Genomic DNA, 18290 nt, shown 5'->3' with positions numbered 1-18290 from the left:
TGTAAATTATGTGTTAGCCATTCCTCCATCATCCAGTCTTTGTGCTAAGCTAACTGGCTGTAAATACACAGACTTTACAGTGCCACTAATTGAAGGTATGAGTATTTTTATTTTTTTTATCTAAATCTTGGCGAGAAAGCAAAATAGCATATTCCAAAAAAATAGGTTAATTCAATTAAAAATCTAAATTAAAATAAGATATCATCCTATTATATTAATGATATTTTAGAGTGAAGTTGTTGTTAAATTTGCAGAGTATAATACAGTAAATTAAGCCTTTGTTCCTGGAATATATTTTAAAATTCTAAGCAAATTCTATAGTTTTTACTTCATGTCACACGATGACAGACTGTTGAATTGCTCCATTTTAAAACAGGATGATCAACATTAGAGTTGAGTGCTGGCAGGCGGTTTCTACTCCACACAATGCTCCTGTTGAAAGGTGAACACTGGAGGCCGGGGGACGGAGGGCTCGCCAGCGCCGAGGTCAACGAGGACCTGTTTCGATGGGTGTGCCTCCAAATGCCCACATCAATCAAGCCATATGACATCACCGCCAAGTCGCTCGATTGGCTGACGGAGAAGGGAGAGGAAATGCCAAAAATAGACATGATGGCCCATTTTGTCTTAATGAGCCCACGAGACATCAGTGCACTGTCCAGGTTTCCAACCCTGTCTTGATCATGACTGAGGGAGAAAAGAACATAAGTAGGTCTATTCCTGGCACAAGCCCCTGCCTTCACAAGGCTTCTGTGTGTATTTCACCGGAGCCTACTGTTTGTGTAACACGCATGTAGCCTCACAGATACACACATAAACGGCCGGCTGTTATTCAAACTAAGAGTAGCAGTGAAGTGTAAACAAAGTTCTGAATCACGGCGAGGCCTAATCGGATCCAGCTGTGTGTGTGTGTGTGTGTGTGTGTGTGTGTGTGTGTGTGTGTGTGTGTGTGTGTGTGTGTGTGTTTTAAAGCTACAATTTTACCCTCACCATCAAAACGCTCCTCAGAGTACTGGAAAGTTATATTTAGACTTTATACAGCAGTCAAGGCAGGCTCTGGCCAGCTAGCCCCACAACCGCAAGAGAGGGGAACTAGTATATTTCTGCTCCGACTGCCAGAGAGTCCAACTTAAATCATTTCTCAAGCACAACAACCAAGCTAAACGAGTGCACGGCACAGGCTCAAACACATGATAGCCTTTTCAGGTAGGGAACCAAAGAGAAGGTCAATTCTGCTGGTAATGACCAGAAAAGAAAAAGAGCACTGCCCGTTAGGTCAATGTTCTGCAAACAAAAAGAAACTGAAAAAAAAAGAAAGAAAAGCACCTCCCTGCCCCCTTGTAAGGGAACACTGTGTCCAAACAAACAGTGCTGCATAGCCAAAAGGGCACACAGAAGGATGAGAGGAAAAGTTGCAAGTCTGAATAACTAGCCGGCTTCTGACTTCATGCCATTTCATTCCCGACTAGTCATAAACTAGCCTCCTAACAAACCCTGTAACCAGCATTGAACACACCTCCCCTTCAATCAGCTATAAGAGGATGGCTATGTGCCATCTCTGTACCTCAACTCCCTCCTCCTCCTCCTCCTCCTCTCACAAGTCGAGATACCTCTTGTGTCCGACTACAGCAGAATCTCTGCCTGCTACAGCAGCACTGTCCTCAAACGTCTCCTACTAAAACCGCAGCAGCATAACAAAGCATAAAGGGAGGGGGGAGGCGGCTCTGACAACGTAAGTTAAAGAATGCTGAAAAGGCACGCATGACAGACCTAACAACAATAACAATCAACAACAACAGTAGAGGGGAATGTAAGGTCAAGAAGGGAAAAAGACTGTCTTTGTCAACTACCGGTAGAAGAAGCAGTCGCAGCACACCAGAACCCCCATCGAGTCAGCGGTGAAGCAGAGCCGTGGGTGACGAGGCTCCGACCCACAGCACCCTTCCTTCCCGTCACCTTCCCCGTCTCCGCTCCTCTCTTGCAAACTCGTCTACAGGTGCAGCAGCTCCAGCGTTGCCCACTTTTGTAAGCAAACAGCTATCGTGGCGGGCTCTGGCTTCAACGCAGGACGAACGGCTGGACGGACGGACGGATGCACGCAGGCCGATACGCTTTCAAAACAAACAAAAAACATTCACAAAACCAGACAGACTTCTCCGAGCATGTTCCTCTTTCTCTTGCTTCTTTCCAACTACTGCAACTGCCTACCTCCCTTTCACACTGCCTCCCTCTCTCTCTCTCTCTCTCTCCCTCTACTCCCCCTCTCTCTCTACATCCCTCTCCCTCTCTACCTCCCTCTCTCATTCACTTGCTGGCTCCCACTTGGAAGGCGGGAAGATTAGCTTGGCAAACAGCGTCCCATAAACAAAATGCTGACTGCCGGACAGCACAGGGTGGACTGCAGGGGAGAGAGACACAACGAGAGTGAGAGAGAGAGCAATCTCAACCATCTGTATACATCCTATCTCCACCCATCGCTCACACAGACCGAACACACATACGTCTTTTGCTGAATCTGCGTAAGGTTCAAAATCCTGTCAAACCTCTCTGAACAGTTAATACATGCAGCATGTTGACAACCACTTCATGCGTTTGTGTTAATGGTTAATTGTCAACCACTGAGTCAACACTGAGGCGCGACGGCCCACGTGAATGAATAAACATGCAGCACGGGATGCACACGTATAACCGTGACTCTTCATTCACACAAATGATGCAGCGGTACGGGATGGGAGGGGCTAGTGCGCAGACAAGCCCCCAGGAAGCGAGCCAATCACTGCGGAGAACTTGTGCTGCGGTCAAACAGGGTGAAGGACACGAGGGTGAATCGCGGGCCTCGTTACATCCCTTTCCTCTCACATCATTTAATGAGAGTAATCACTTTCTTTTGCCCTCTGCTGTTCACTTGCTTCTTTACACATCTGAAACACACACAAACACTTCAACAGCCGGTCAGGTGCGTGATGCTGTAACCAAAGGCTGCAGTCGGACACGGCACAGGATTAGCCAAACCACGACGAAGGCAGCCGACACAGCGGCACCCTGACGCTCAATGTCAAACAGCCCGCCGAGAAAACGACCGAAAGACGACAGGCAGAGACGACAGCTCCCCTCCACAGTTATGTAGCGACCAGAGGGGGGCGCTTCTGCTTCGAGTCCGTTCAGGAGTTCTTTGATAAGTGACAGTGAGACGGATTTAACAGTAGCCAGTGCTTGTAAATATTTTCAACCAACACCGCAGGACAACATCGTTTGTCCTCCCTCTGCTGATGCTCTCTGCTATGGTTCTCTTTGAGACGAGAAGAAAAAGAAAAAAAAAGATGAAGGGCCGCAGAAGCTCTGCAAAGCACTTTTACATCCCATGACGTCATCCCTCCTCCAGCAGCTCCCCCTCCTCCCTGGAGGCCTGTCACCAGGAGCCGACAGGCCTCCTCTTTCACCGTTTAATTACCTCATCCCTCTCACCTGCACACACACGCATGGGAACACACACTTGCAACATACGTGAGACCATTGCTTATACAATTATGCAGAAAGAAAGAGAGAGAGAGAGAGAGAGAGAGAGAGAGAGAGAGAGAGAGAGAGAGAGAGAGAGAGAGAGAGAGAGAGAGAGTGGGGTCTTGCATAATGAATGGCGGAGGGGTATACAGCAATAAGATCCTACTCGCTTTTTGGATTGTTTGATAAAGTGGGTTTTCAACACTCATTGTGTTTCAGTACCTGAAAGGCGGGATGTGGGTTAGTGTGTGTCAAGCGGAAGGCCGTACGCCCTGTGACAAGGCCAAGGGGAAAAGGAGTGCCAGACGGGAAGTGAAAGAAGTGAAACTGCCATTAAATTAACTGTCACTTTTAACAATATGAGCAAGTTCTCGTGGGTCGCCTTGTGTGTGTACGTCCTCAAACATCTGGGCCTTATCATAAAATCCAGACAAACTATAAAAGCAAGACATCCGTCCGGATGGCAGACAGACAAAGAGACTTTCTTATAAACTTGTGACTTGGAGAGATAACACAATGAGGAGGGAGGGAGAGAGAGACCGAACCACTGGGCAGGGGAAAGACCCGACTCGTGACTGGGTTTAGAAACGCCAGGATATGAATACAGGCCGTTGCAATCATGTAGAAGGAAAGTGGGTTAGTGGGAAAGAGGCAGACTCACAACATTCACACTTTTAAACAAACACATGCAAAGTTGCTAGGTGATGAGACAGCAAGAGGGGGGTGAAAGGGAAGGAGAAAGAGAGAAAGAGGGAGGGAGAACAGATAATTTTGCTCTTTTCCATTGTGAAATTGAGGAAACAAAGGGACCCCCCCCCCTCCCTCAGACACACACAAACACACACACACACACACACACACACACACACCAAGACAGACAGGTTCCTCCTGATCCTCACATACTGAAACACATGTGGGTGCCACATTGAAGGAAAATCAAGGGACCCTTAAGAGGAACTGGCACGATCGGATGATTGTCATTTTGTTTGCAGCCTGTTATCAAAACAAAACTGGGGGCAACGCATTTTACAACTATACATATACAGTAAGTATAAGCTGCAGAGTGATTTTCCTTCAGGTGTAGCCTCAAAAGACCTCAATGTAGATCCCAATAAGGAAGAACGCTGAAGTGCATAATGCTGCATAGCACTATTGAAGAGTTGTGGTCGGATATTGAAGAAGCTACAGAAAGTGCAATAAAGACACAATGGACACCACTGTAGCCTCCATGGAAATATCACAGGGGGGAGTAAACTGATGTATGAGCTCAAGCACATAACAAAACGTGCTGTCCCCCTCCCTCCTCCTCCTCTTCCTCCTCCTCTTCCTCCTCTCCATATGGATAACGCGTTAGCGAGTTACCGGCGCGAACATGACATCAGTCTCTTACCTATTCAGCGTATAGGACCCGTTCCTCTTGAACCTCATCCTGGACGACAGGAAGCGGATTATGAAATCCAGAGTTGACGGTGTTGCAGCTTTTTGTCGCACCCCGAAAGAAAAAAAGACCCCGCCGCGTCTTTCTCTCTCTCTCTCTATCCTTCTCTCCCTGTTTTCTCTGGACTGCCACGGAACAAACAAAACGCGGAACAATACAGAGTTGCTCTTTGCGGTCCTCTCTCCCTCCTCCAGCACCTTTTTCTCTCTATCGTTTCTTCCCAGACCTCCCTCTTCCTCCTCCCTCTTCCTCGGTGTAGTTTCCGTGGGGCAGGGTTAACGACTCCTCAGACTGCAGGAGTTTCGATTAAAACAATAAGAGCTCGTGAGTGTCGGTAGCGCGCGTGCGGTCCAGAGCGATGCAAGTTCAGAGAGAGGAGAAATCCCGTGATTTTAACACGGAGTCTGGTGGAGGCTGGGTCGGCTTTGTGTGCACAGCCTCCGCTGACGCAAGCCACCGCGCTTTTACTCCCGAAAAACACCAGATAAAAACTTGAAACCTTTCTTTCATAAAGTCCACATATTGAGCCACTCCTACCGCTTCATTCGGCCGCATACAACCGAACTAAGCATACGTAAAAAAAATACACTAAATTGACATTGACAAGCAAACGAGATGTTTATGAAAAATGGTCATCGATTCGAGCCAGCTTCATTCTTCTCTTCTCTCACAATCCTGGGGAAGCAGCGTTAACAGCGAGTGCTATCGGAGGAGATGCACATGCACACACATGCACAAACACACATATATATTCCTCCATATGATGAACACAAACCAGACTCCACCACCCCAACGCAGCTCCCGTCGACGCCTGAAGAGTGAGAAAGATTTAAGGCTAAGAATAGGCCTGAGGATCCATTAATGCCATTTAAACCCTTCCAAGTGCAAGCGTGTGTCTCTTTCTAATGGACCGTCTGTGATCCAGGATGCTGGTAAACATGAAGGATACCAGGGCTTTTATTTTATAAAGTACAACACATTCTACTGGATTTAAAGTAGAGTAGATAAGAGATTGTGGTTTAATAAAGAAAAAACGGTGGATTCCTGGAAATTATACATGTACTAGAATGTAGTGTGCAGGTGGTAATTTGCCTGTAATGATGAGTTAACCTACTTAATCTGCCCACGACCCCAGCGACAAACTCTTGACCTCACACTAGGGCCTGCAGCGAGGACAATGAACAAATGACCCATAACAATGATGCCATAATCATCGACTGGCTCAAATAAAATGAGCTGCAGGACTTTTACAAAATGACAGGCAGAAAAGCTCCAGTGTCACTTCGGTCTGGTCTTTAGTGCTGCGCCCAGATGTCTGACGCCTCAAGTGTGCCCTCAGGGAAGCTAGCTGCCTGCTCTTTACGCCTCTGAGAGTGTGTGTACACTGGACACAGCTCGGGTGAGCGCTCTTGTTTTGTCAAGTTCAGATGTATATGGTAATACATTGGAAAAAAAAAGTTGGTACAGAGAAGTTGGAAAATAGAAAAGATGGATGGGTGGGGAAAACTGGAGAGAGGGAATATGTTGAGCAGAGGGCCAGACCACAAAGACTGACAAATGGAAAGACCAGATGTGTTGTTCTTGCAGCCAGTTGAGGAAGCATTAAGAAGGGGGGCAGAGACGTGCAAACAAGGGTCTCGAACTGGATTCAAATGTAATGTGCTTTAGTACTTGCACAAAGCCCAGAAAATTGTGTTATCATAACTTTTATGAAGCTTTCTGAAAGTGACGTAAAGACAGGAGCTATTTTCAGCTGAAAACCTCAAAACTGTAAATCATCGCCATGATAAAAACAACAGATATGAACAAAAAAGACAAATAATCTAAGAGCAAACATTCGGTTCAAAGAACCCTGAGCACCGTGCCAACTAAAACAAATGGTGTCCAACTTTTGCATAGGTCTGGAAGGATTACAGTCCAACACGGTGAATATAGACATGCGGTGAGTTTAAGAGCATTCTGGTCTATTCGGCATTGCGTCATAGGAGGTGTGTGTGTGGTTGTCTTCTGCAAAAGCACTCAGGGTCGGTTTCAGCTGCTCCAAGCTCGTTTATTACAATAAGAGCAGCCTGGCACCAGAACTGCTGATCAATCGCATCACTGCTGCTCAGGCAGTCACTGCAGAGTTACACAACAGCCACTGGAGGGAGGAGAGGCGGAGGAGGAGGCTGGAGGAGGAAGATGACTCTGGGAGGAAGATGATTAACAAGAGAATGAGAGGACAGAGAAGGTTTGGAGTCCAAAATAAAAAAAGGAGGATGGTGGAAGGAAAAGCGGGCGAACACTGTCGAATACAAAAGGCACAATTAGCTTGAGATTAATTGATGCAGTTCAAAACAATCCCCCCCCCCCCTCCCCTCTCTCTCTCCTTCCTCCTATTCAGGCTCAATCCTTTCCTCCTTTCTGCACTCATTCATCAGCTGCACCTCAACTTCCATAGATTTTACTGCTCCTTTTGCTCCCTTCATTAAGCTAATTTGAGCTTTCTTCTTTTGCGATCCTCATCCAGGCCTCTTTTCCACACCCCTCTCTCTTTTTTTCCTTTCTTCCTTTGTTTCTTTCTTCCCTCTTTCCTTCCTCCCTCCCTCCTTTATGTCCATGGAACTCAATCCCTCCCCACATTCATCTCCCGGGTTGCGTAAGAATGATGAGACCCTTAAGTTTGTGTCTATGCATACAAATGCTGTTAAAGATGCCAGTCGGAGCACAATGGCTACACGTTTTTCCCAGATTTTCTCTGAAGGTGTTTATATTAAGGAAAAACTCAAATGTTCATCAACTCGTCTCTTTCGTCGGCCACATACGAAGTGACAGAGAGAAGCTTCCAGAAAGCAGTCGTCGCTGGCTGTTGTGCAGCTCTGGTACAGCCCTGATCCCCTCCACAGGCTTTCCAGGAATACATTGCACAACTACACACTGGACCGCAGTGCACACGCAACTGTGGCTCCAGCAACTTGAGTGCATGTATGAGAGGAGAGCTTCAGAGAAACCCCATGTCACTGCAAGTTCCCCAGCACAGAGGAGTACTGACCGAGAGCCTACACACACACACACACACACACACACACACACACACACACACACACACACACACACACACACACACCTCCCTGCTGTAATGGCAACAAAAAAAAAAGATGAATCTTATGAAACGGTAAACATGTGTGTATTACACAACTTAATGCAAGTAGGGTCTTGCTGCCGAGTACCAAGAATATACTGTTTCTCTCACCAAGACACCCTAAATATGTTTTAGCCCCCACAAACAAACACTGAGCAGTTAGAGGTATGCGAGCTGGGGCCGCAGTATGAAAGGACACGCACGCACGCACAAGCACACACACACACACAGACACACACAGCCACACACAGCTGGGCGACGCCAGGAGTTGGTCAGTCTGTCTGGCCCGTAATGAGGGTAGACCACTAGTAATTCACCTTTTATAGTTTCCCCTGTGGGTCTGTCTGTCTGCCCAACAGTTCACTCATCTCTATCTGACCATCCATCACCACAAAGCTGAGGAAAACTCCAATAATATAGTCCGATACTGGTCTCTCACCGGTCTTTCAAATTGACAATCATGAGCGTTGCGTGTAAAAGACCGGGCCAAATGACAGTGATGTTGACATTTTCTCAAAGCGTCTCCTGGACGGCTCCAAAGGCGAATGTGTATCTTAAGTTTGGGAGTGTCCGGGCCATGCACCCAATCGGTTTTATCTTTCCACATCCAGACAGCTTTGGTTTCTATTCAAATTCCGGGAAATTAAATGCAACCGTAACCCTGCACTGAACATTACGTTGTCATTTTGAGAATGTAAAGCTCAGCAGTAGCATTGAAAAAAAGCTGAAAAAGTAAAAAAAAAAAAAAAAGAAGACAATTCACACTCTTCTGAGGACAGTATACCTTGAAAAACTAAAATAAAGTGGCTATTTTCTTGGCTGATTAGAGTATTTTTTTAACCTTAATATACTTAAGTTAGGCTACTACTGGTCAGCAAAATAATTGAATGAATTAAATTGTTCAGTATTTCCCGACTATTATATAATTCCTGATAGTGTGGATTAGACAGTTAAAACATATGAAGAAATTTGCATAAAGAATCAAATATGAATCACCTAAACATGGTAAATGTATGTATTGTGGGTTCACAGGTCTGCAGAGCATCCTGCCCTGCTTAGTGAAGCGCTAATATCGGAAACGGCTCGAACGGCGAGACAATGACGCCACCTACTGCCAGCCAAAAAATAAGCATCCCCACTGTCTCATTCTCTCTCTGGGCTGATGTGCTGTGTGAGTCGCGCTGGGCGCGAGGAGCAGCGATGAGAGAGAGGCAGCAGGCATTCACTGATGTCCTGTCGACTGGTATGCAGCCTGGTATTGCTGGCATGTGAATAAAGGCTTTGCACCTGAGATGGGAGGGAGGAGGTGAGAATGGAAGATAAAAAGACATGGGAAGAAAGGATGATGAAAGCGACGCTGATGCCTCAGTGACGTCTGGTATTGCCGGTATGTGAAAGACATTCAGAGCGTTTAATAAATGGAGGAAGACGAGGAGAAGCAAGGCCGGTAACAAAACAAAGAGGGTGAGTTGTTGAGCACCTAAACCTTGGAGAGGTTTAACATTGGAGACATACGCCACCAGTGATTCTTTAGCATTGAATGACTGCAGTGTGCAACCACTGATAGATATCCAAATGTCCCCCTTAAATAAAAAGTATTCAAGGAAATAAAATAAAAAAGGGACTGTGCCTCAGCACAGAGAAGAACGGAACTATTGATCTCCGTGTCTGCCTCTAGCTGGTGGTGGACTCGTATTGCTGCAGCCGCTTGATACAGTCATGTGATAGTGGACTGGAAAGAGCCAGCAGAGCCCGGTGCACACAGGGAAGGCCTGTAAGCCATGATTATGCAACAACGAGATCTGATTTCATGCTCATTTGATCTTTCTCGCTCTCTCTCATTCGTCCTCTTTCTCTTCTTCCATATTATTTTCACTTGTATCTACATGTTTTCTCTTCATGCCACCACCAACTGTTATTTGGTGGTGGCAAATACATATTTTCCTTTGTGATTATTTTTGCTTATCATTTTCTTTTCAGACATACAGACTATGGAAACTTTACATGTGCTGCCATCTTGTGGTAAAGAAAAGACACTACAGCCAAATCCAGTTAAAGCAAATGACCAGTTCTCCTAAAAAACAAGCTACAAGTGCAACCCACAGCTAACTGCAGACAAACAAGACTCACCTACTATTGCGGTGATAAAAAAAAGACATCCTCAAAAATAGATGAAAGAGTGAACAATAGAAACTGCCAAGCCGGTCAAACCAGACCAGCTCATGTAACTAACCACTGGAGTGAACATTTAGAGAAAAAACAACAACCAGGAACCTGGTCCTCTTTTGTGTTCACAAGGTGCAAAAGCACATCAGGATAATAAGCTTAAGGACATTTAAATAATTGTCAAGGTCATTTTATCTATTAGTGACTATTGGCTTCCTCTAAATCGAGGCCATCGTTACTGGGGTCCAATCTCACATCACAACTTCTAAAGTCTTATTTGGAGATGTGAAGCAACCGCAGAGGCCTGATTGTTTTACTCATTGTTACAATTATGGCTGAATCAATGCAGAGCTCTGTCAGAGGTTGTTTGGTGAAGGCATATTAACACATTTAATGAGATTAAAGTAGTTTGATAATCTTCCTGAATTAGTTTCCTGGATAGTTTATTCGTTTTTAAGAAAAGTTTTTTTATGACAATCAGTCTTTCTGAAGCCTGTGGGAACACAAATATCAGTACAGTGAAAATCAGCGAATAAAGCTGGAATGTACGGAGACCGATTGCATCAGATTGAGACAGTAATCGATTTTGTATAGATTTTCTCTTATCTTAACAAAACGCAACATCATTTCCCCAGGTGGTAGTATTTAACCCCTTTAAAGCACCTAAACTAAAGAAAAAGACTCAGACTACAACAATGTGCAGATTTATATTTTAAAAAAAATCAACAGCTTTACTGTGACTAAAACATCCTAAAAGAAAGTGAGTTTTACACTCTGCAGTCACAACCCCTAAATTAAATGATGAAACACACCCTTTTGGTCATTTTAAACTGTAATGAACAGTTATCTCCAAACTGCTCCGATGCTAGAAAAAGGTCTTGCCAGGTAGCTAATGCCCATTCTGGAAAGGTTTTTTTAATCCCATGCATACGCTCATGAGTGTGCGCCTCGCAGCTGCCAGCGGTTACTCCAGCTGGTATGTGCAGTGGTGTGCGTTTGTGCAGAGGGTGGATAACGTAGACTTTCAGTCTCTCTGAAGCAACCAGTGACCTCTAATGACCTTTGACCACAGCTGCTCATCTTTCAGCTAGGGATGCACTTCAGATAGATAACCAGCTCCACTTAAAGTCGAGCTGTAATACGGTGCGAGAGGAAGTCATCTGGCATTGTCAGCTGTGAGGAGTAAAGTAGAGAAAAACAACAATAAATAATGTATGCGTTTGTTTTAAGTTTCTGGGATGGATAGAATAAGGAAACTGGAAATGTACTGATATGTTTTATACATTCTCCTAGTTTGACCATTATTTTGAGCACTGCATACATTTCCCAGAGGCCACTTGAAAAAACTGTCGAATTAACAAATATGGAATATGGCACACATGCTAACTACCCGTATTCAGGCAGGCAGTGCAGCTGCACACAGCCAGAGCGGTTGTCACAGGCAGCGGGCGGGACACGTCAACAGCGAGACACAGGAGACCAAAAGTCAGAGACGAAACACGTGCGGTTAGAGACGGAGCTCTCCGAAATAGCGAGCAGAGTGACAGACGGCCGTCTGGAGCCCGCACGAGGAAGGCAGCACTTCCTGTGTTTGTGCATCTCACCGTTTGCTTTTCAGAGCATTGAGTGACGCAGACTTCCTACGAGCTCATGGCCTGGTAGAGGCAGAACAATTAAAAATAAATAAAAAAAGGAGGGCACGTTACACCCAAGGTGACACACACACACACACACACACACACACACACACACACACACACACACACACACACACACACACACACACACACACACACACACACACACACGGATACAAGTGTACGTGAGGACACACACACCCAGGCCAAACAAGCAAGCACAGATGACTGCAACAACAGCAGGCACAACATGAGGAAACGAGGAAGCACAGAGCCAAATAAAGAGCCCTTGTGATCACCAGGATGTCAGCTTACTTCACTCAAGCAGCAACAGATTGCCCCAAACCTCGCTCAAAAACAACAAAACAGTGCAGCAAGGCTAAACATTTCTTAACATGAAAGAGCCCCTACTACCTCACAGTGGTTACATGCAAACCCCAGGGATTATGAGAGGCGAGCCATCTGCATGCACTGTATTCCTGCACCCCCCCCCCCCCCCCCTGCTCCGGCCCTGAGCGACACATGAACTCAACAGAGCGGACCAAAACCCCTGACCTACTGTTCCTCTATGAGAGGAAACGGATGTGGGGAATGTGTCTCGGTTCTCATTGTTTCTCACTCTGCGCACGAAGCAAACAGACACATCTAAAAGGGTCGAGGACAGAATAGCTTACAGAGCGGATATCCAGCACACCCGTTTGGGCACATATAGCCTCATCCAGAGCCATACGTAGACCTTTGCTATTTCTATCTGCACCCCATGACAAACCCTGGCTTTTGAAGTGGAGTCAGGGAGGTCAAAATGACTTTGTGTAGAGTGGGTTAGAGGAAACGGGATGATTAAAGTGGCTTTCAGACCACACAGCCTGCGTTCATATACCTGGGGTGTGTTTTTTTGAAAGACAAGACAAGTGCAATGAAAGATGCAATGAATTGCATTACAGGAAATGTAGGAGCCAGCATGTTTACGGCTCGATGCTGACTGGGGAGTGAAATCAGGAGAACTCAACAGTTGCCGATTAATCAACGAATTGTTGAAGGTCTCTTGTGAATCTTTGTGGAGGCTCAAAATATGCCTCCGAACCAGTATTCCCTCTCAGCATGTAGTGCCTACCCACAGTCACTTCAAAATCCAGAGGGGAATATTAAAGCCATTTCAACTGCACTGACCAAGTCAAGCTCAGGGCTGCAATGCTGCACAAAGAACACACAACACTATCAGAGACAATGACGAGCACTGACTTACTGCATTTCAAATTGGACAATGTAGTGGGCCGCTTGTCAAAAAGGCAGACATAACCAGCACTGCTCTGCAGAGGCGGCATGAGATGGACCCAAGGATGTAGAGAAGGTCAGAGTGGCAGAGGAGGGAGAGGAGGGGCCAGGGAGACGATAAAGAGAAACAGTTTGCAAAAAACAGGAGGTCAGGAGTCACCGTTGGCTTCGCAGATCTTCTCCCTCCATCGCTCTTCATGGAGGCTAATCTCTTCCATCTCACCTCCCCAAGCTTGGCCGGCTCACTTAGCCTCATTTAACCAGCGAACGGCTGGTAATAAATCAGCAGCACACTCTGCTCACCTCTAATCCGTAGTAGCCTGCTCTGCGCCCCTGATATACGACTCAGTCCACTCGAGCTTCCAGTGCAATGCAGCTACTCAGTTGGGAGTACGGGGTCAGACAGCAAGCAGAAGACAGGAAGGGGAATACATAACATTTTGGAGATACGAATGATATCTGCTGACACTAAACAGAGCGATACAGTATGCCTCTCACATTATTACTTGGAATTATGTTTCAATGAAGCTCTGATCGCATGGTGGTGAGAAGAAGGCCCTCCTCCCTTCCTCAGGCTTCCTGGATTAAACTGCTGCCTTGCTCCCACGCCTTCACTCCTCATAATACTACGTGTGTACGGCTACTCTTACGAGCTGCTGGCTTTTTAACGAAACTCCTAATGCTTACCAGGCTGTTTGGCTCGGTCTTCGTGTTTACCACAAGCCAGCCAGCCGGCCCAGAGACCACCGGCGATTTCAAAGGCTTTTTTAGAAAGGTCACATTTAGCAGTTCTTCGAGAAAAGGCCAGTGTTGTGACACCAGGCCAGACAGCTGTGTGCGCAAGGCCTTGACTGCGTTTTAATGAAGTACGGTGCGTACGTGTGCGTGTAGAGGACTGTACTGAACGTATTCCCCAGTCAAGCAGGTCCCATACAATGACCTCAAGCAGAAATCAGATGACTCTTTCCTTTTCCGTTAAAAGCATCTCTCTCCTCACCCACTTCCTTTTTTTTATGTGAGGCATCAGCTGGTGCAGTGTTAACCGTCAGACTGTTGATCGGACAAAACAAGACATTTGAAGCCACATATGTGAGCTCTAAAAAAAACACATGGGTATTAATTGAAATTTATTGAGGAAATATGAACAAATAATGGCTGATTCGTGAATGATGAAATTAAATTCCTATTTGATGCAGCGGTGGAAGTGATCATTTGTTCAGTGGGAATAGATAACCTCTTAACAAAACTTTGACTTGAATTATTGGCTGCATTAAAACACAAAAGGAAAATCGTGTGACTGAATTCACCCCGTCTACTAGATCTGTCGTTCTAAACTTCTGTGGTTTTTTTTCCCTGCTGATAGGCGGCGCAGGTTTGAAGCCTCATACCAAGTGATGTCAGCTGGGTGTGGCTCTGGGGGATTTGCATCAATCACAGTGTGTGTCCCCTTCCTTTTAAGATCCTCCCACATCACACCGTCCTACAGCCTGCTCCGCTCCCTGCATCTCTGTTCACATGCTGTCCTCCCCCTTCCTCTCTCGCCTGTCTGTCATGGTGGCGGGAAGTTGGGGAGATGTACAGGTCACATGGGCCGATCCGAGACATACGGCCGACACATATGAAGCATATGTCTGCTGGTCCCAGCCTGTCAGCTATTAAGCCTCCTGTATCCAGCCTTCTCCATCTAATTTTACTGCCTGCATTGACATGGTTTAATTTCTCACCTCAACCAAATGTGCTACGTGACTATTAGCAAACATATGCATGTACAGACAGACAGACAGACAGACAGACAGACAGACAGCATTTTTGTGTTGAGTGGGTGGCTCAAACTCCGTCTCTTATTTGCATGCCTTCTCTTCACTAATCTCTTGTTTAAACCCGTCCTACAAACCTTAAAGACAACACACATGCATTCATTGCTAATCTCTCAAAAGCAGGAGCATTAGCTTCACTACAAAACGATCTGTCAAGGAAACTTAAATCACATGAATGAGACAGAAGACAGAAGAAAATAAACGGTTAGAAATGGAGACACACTGTGCCCAGTAAAGGTCTATAACCCAGTTTAAATAAATTAGTACAACTCATGAGCTTCATTCCAGTCCCCCCTCCACTCCCACTCTTCACAGATTAGGCCTTTGCACACCAGCATGTGAAAAAGGGTAAATGAGGCAATCAGGATGTACACCATGCATGACATAATTTTTACTTCCTGTCCAGAGCTGCTACACAGGAAGTTCACAATGGAAAAAGGTCAAGAGCAGCGCCCTCTCATTGAATACAGTAGGATGTCTTCATTATCACATCTATCGCGTTCAGTATGAGGGTTCACGTCTTTATCTACACTTGTTTTCTCCTCCTCCTGTCCTTTTCCCCCCCCGGATGTTCTCAGCATGGGCTCCGTTGCAACTCCTGTAATCTCATTTAGAGCAAGGGTATCCACAGCACGGGGCTGATTCACAGACATGCACACAAACACCCACGTGCTTATACACAAAAATGCAAAGAGTGCACACATGTACACACATGGGTAACAGCCAGGGGGGAAAGGGGAGGGTTGTTGATTAAAAAGGGGATAAAGAAAATAGCGGGACGCAGAAAAAAAAAGAAAGTTTGAGAGGAAATAAAATGAGGAGGAGCACAGCCCAGAGTACCGAGATGAACTCGGCTCCTCGAGGCGCGAGTGCTTTTAAAGTATGTGTGTACTCTGCTTGCCTCGCCTGATGCAACGCAGAGATCTCTAATCCAATTACGGTCCAGACCAGCCTGGCGGCCTAGCCTCAGCCACCAAGGACAAACCAAGCTAGCTTACACCGACGCTGGCAGCCCACCGGCTTCTGCACAGATTTAGCGGCTCACTGCTCAGCCGGAGCCTCGGCCAAGGGCGCTGACCACATCCTAGTGGAAAATAAATAAAACCAGAATTAAATGCTTTCTCCTCCAAGACAAATTGGGCCTCTTATCTCACTGATTAGGTCTCTTATCTCACTGGTTGAACAGGGAAATACTGGCCAGCTGGGAACCGGACCAATGAATAGAAGGACTCTGATGCATGTTATATGTCTCTCCTTCTGTTGGCCTTCCCTCCAAACTCCATTTCTCTCTCTGTCGCCCGGCTGGTAAATCTCACTCTATGTCCTCTATTGCGGCCTCTCCGCCGTTTCTAATCGAGCTCTCTGACCCACATCGCCTCTTCGCATTTATCTCCATATCTCACCTATCGCCTCGCGCCACTATCGTTTCCCTCCTTCCATCGCTCTTATACCCGCACTCTCTATATCCTCCTGCTGCTCTCATCCTTATCAGCTGCCTCCTCCTCGCTTTCTCCGTTCTCTCTCTCTCCGGTGCTCTTTCTCTCCGAAATTTGCACTTCTCCATTACCCCATCTTCCCTTTTTTTCTCTCGAAACATCCCATCCTGCCTCGGACAGAGAGGTTATGTTTGTCTGCTCCTTTGGCAGAAGACTGAAAAACCTCTGCTCGGATTTCAATGAAATCTGGTGGAATGACACATGAAGCGATTAGATTCAGAAGACTCTCAGGAGAAATAATTGTGCTTTTATGGAGATAGATTAACAAGCAGATTTGTCGATTCACAAAACTGTGGGACGATCAAAAGTGTGTAGGCCACATTGTGTCTTTGTGGGATGAAGCCAGTTTACGGACAAGAATTATATGTGTACCTGCTGATACCGTGCCACTTTATTAGGGCATTATCTACCAATGTGGCTATGTTTATTGTTTTTATTATCTTACATTGTTTTAATCCCATGTCTACGTTTTGTTCTATTGTTCTTCACTTTTTTTTCCTAGTCAAATTAATTTTGTGTGCAGAGTACTTGGCCAACAAACAATTCTGATTCATTGCCATCTCATGGTGAAATATAAGGGCACAGAAATCTCACACTTTGATAACTCGAAAAAAAGGAGTGTAAATTAATTGATTATCTACCGAAAAAATATATATATTTTTTTTTTTAAAAAGGCAGGATTAAAAATAATTTATAGCCAGAACTGGTTCTGAAAGATTGCAACCAGGGCTGAAATAAATGCAACCGACTTTTCTGCAGCGTGTCCCTCGTGGGAGGACACAACCACCCTCCTGCTGCTGCAGGGGGTTCACTTTTTATAGCTGATCTTAAGACAGCTCTAGCTGGCAGCGCTCCATGACTATGATACTCTCTGACAGAACAGTAGCTGCACCCAGGCCTGTGGCGGCCGGTACTGCTACCGAGAGTCCAGTTCTCACCCACAACAAGAGCTACATGGAGGAGTGAGAGCAGCCGATTGGTCACGACTGTTCCTGCCCTCTGTCTTCCCCCCCCACCCGTCTGTCCATTTGATGGCAGTGCCAGTTGTTTGCCCAGAGCGTTATGACACAGCAGTAAACACAGCATGGTGTCTCTCTCCTGCCAACTGAAGCACACGGACAGACAGACAGACAGACAGAGACAGAGAGGGATGGATGACCCAGGCCATTCAAGGAGCAACACAGCAGTGTGGCCGAAATGAGCAAAGTGAAAGAAAATCATAAACAAAATCTGCAGATCAAGGAACATTGTGAAATACAGCCTGTTGAAGCTTTTGAACAGGTCAGGGCCCATTGGCGTGGGCGGAGAAGCTTCACAAGCACAGCCAGCCGTCAGGTATGAAGTTGGTTTGCATTTGCAGCTTCTTCATCCATCAGGAAGCTGCACCGTCCTCACACGTTGCTCAAAACATACCAGACATAAAAGGTGAAAAAAAAACGGGGGGAAAAACGCAGCAGAGTTTACACCTCAAGAGCTCGCAAAAGTGCTCAATGCAGCCGTGCTTGCGTTTGGATTCTTCAAACTATCCACTTATGAATATTCAGGGCAAAGCAAACTGCCGAGTCATTCTGGTTTCGCATTCATTTCTGGGCCTCTCCGTGTCGCTGCCTCTGGGAAAGCGAAGGGGAACACAAAGAAGTAGAGCGGCATCTCGAGAGACAAACCAGAGACAGCGCAGCGGCAGTATTTACACAGGAGTGCATTTGGAAGCATGTGTGTGTTCTTGTACCGAGGCTATTTGCCTCCTCAAAAAGGCCTCCAATAGGGCCTTTATATCTGCACTCCATGATACAGCCCTGTGTATTCTTGCCTGGAGATGCCTCACTTTTATATAAAAAAAAA

At 46.0% G+C, this 18290-nt stretch overlaps 1 protein-coding gene across 3 annotated transcripts in view; it reads right to left on the bottom strand.

Annotated features, from left to right (window-relative positions):
• Positions 1-18290, bottom strand: part of mob2a (MOB kinase activator 2a) — a 54027-nt gene that overhangs the window by 28831 nt on the left and 6906 nt on the right. Inside the window, exon 1 of one of the 3 annotated variants that reach the window (XM_068603191.1) lies at positions 4889-5347. The exons of 1 other annotated variant lie outside the window; for it this stretch is intronic. In XM_068603191.1, the coding sequence (XP_068459292.1) occupies positions 4889-4926 (38 nt within the window). In that variant the 5' untranslated portion in view covers positions 4927-5347. Of the gene's footprint in view, positions 1-1850; positions 2213-4888; positions 5348-18290 lie in introns of those variants that run through there. One more of the 3 variants, XM_068603192.1, reaches the window with a different exon arrangement.

The sequence above is a fragment of the Clinocottus analis genome, unplaced genomic scaffold (genome assembly GCF_023055335.1).
Source record: "Clinocottus analis isolate CAN_PGR_092001 unplaced genomic scaffold, fCliAna1.0.p SCAF_6, whole genome shotgun sequence".
Taxonomy (NCBI): Eukaryota; Metazoa; Chordata; class Actinopteri; order Perciformes; family Cottidae; genus Clinocottus; species Clinocottus analis.
The sequence above is the reverse complement of the archived record's forward strand: the minus strand, read 5'-3'. Positions and strand labels throughout refer to the sequence as shown.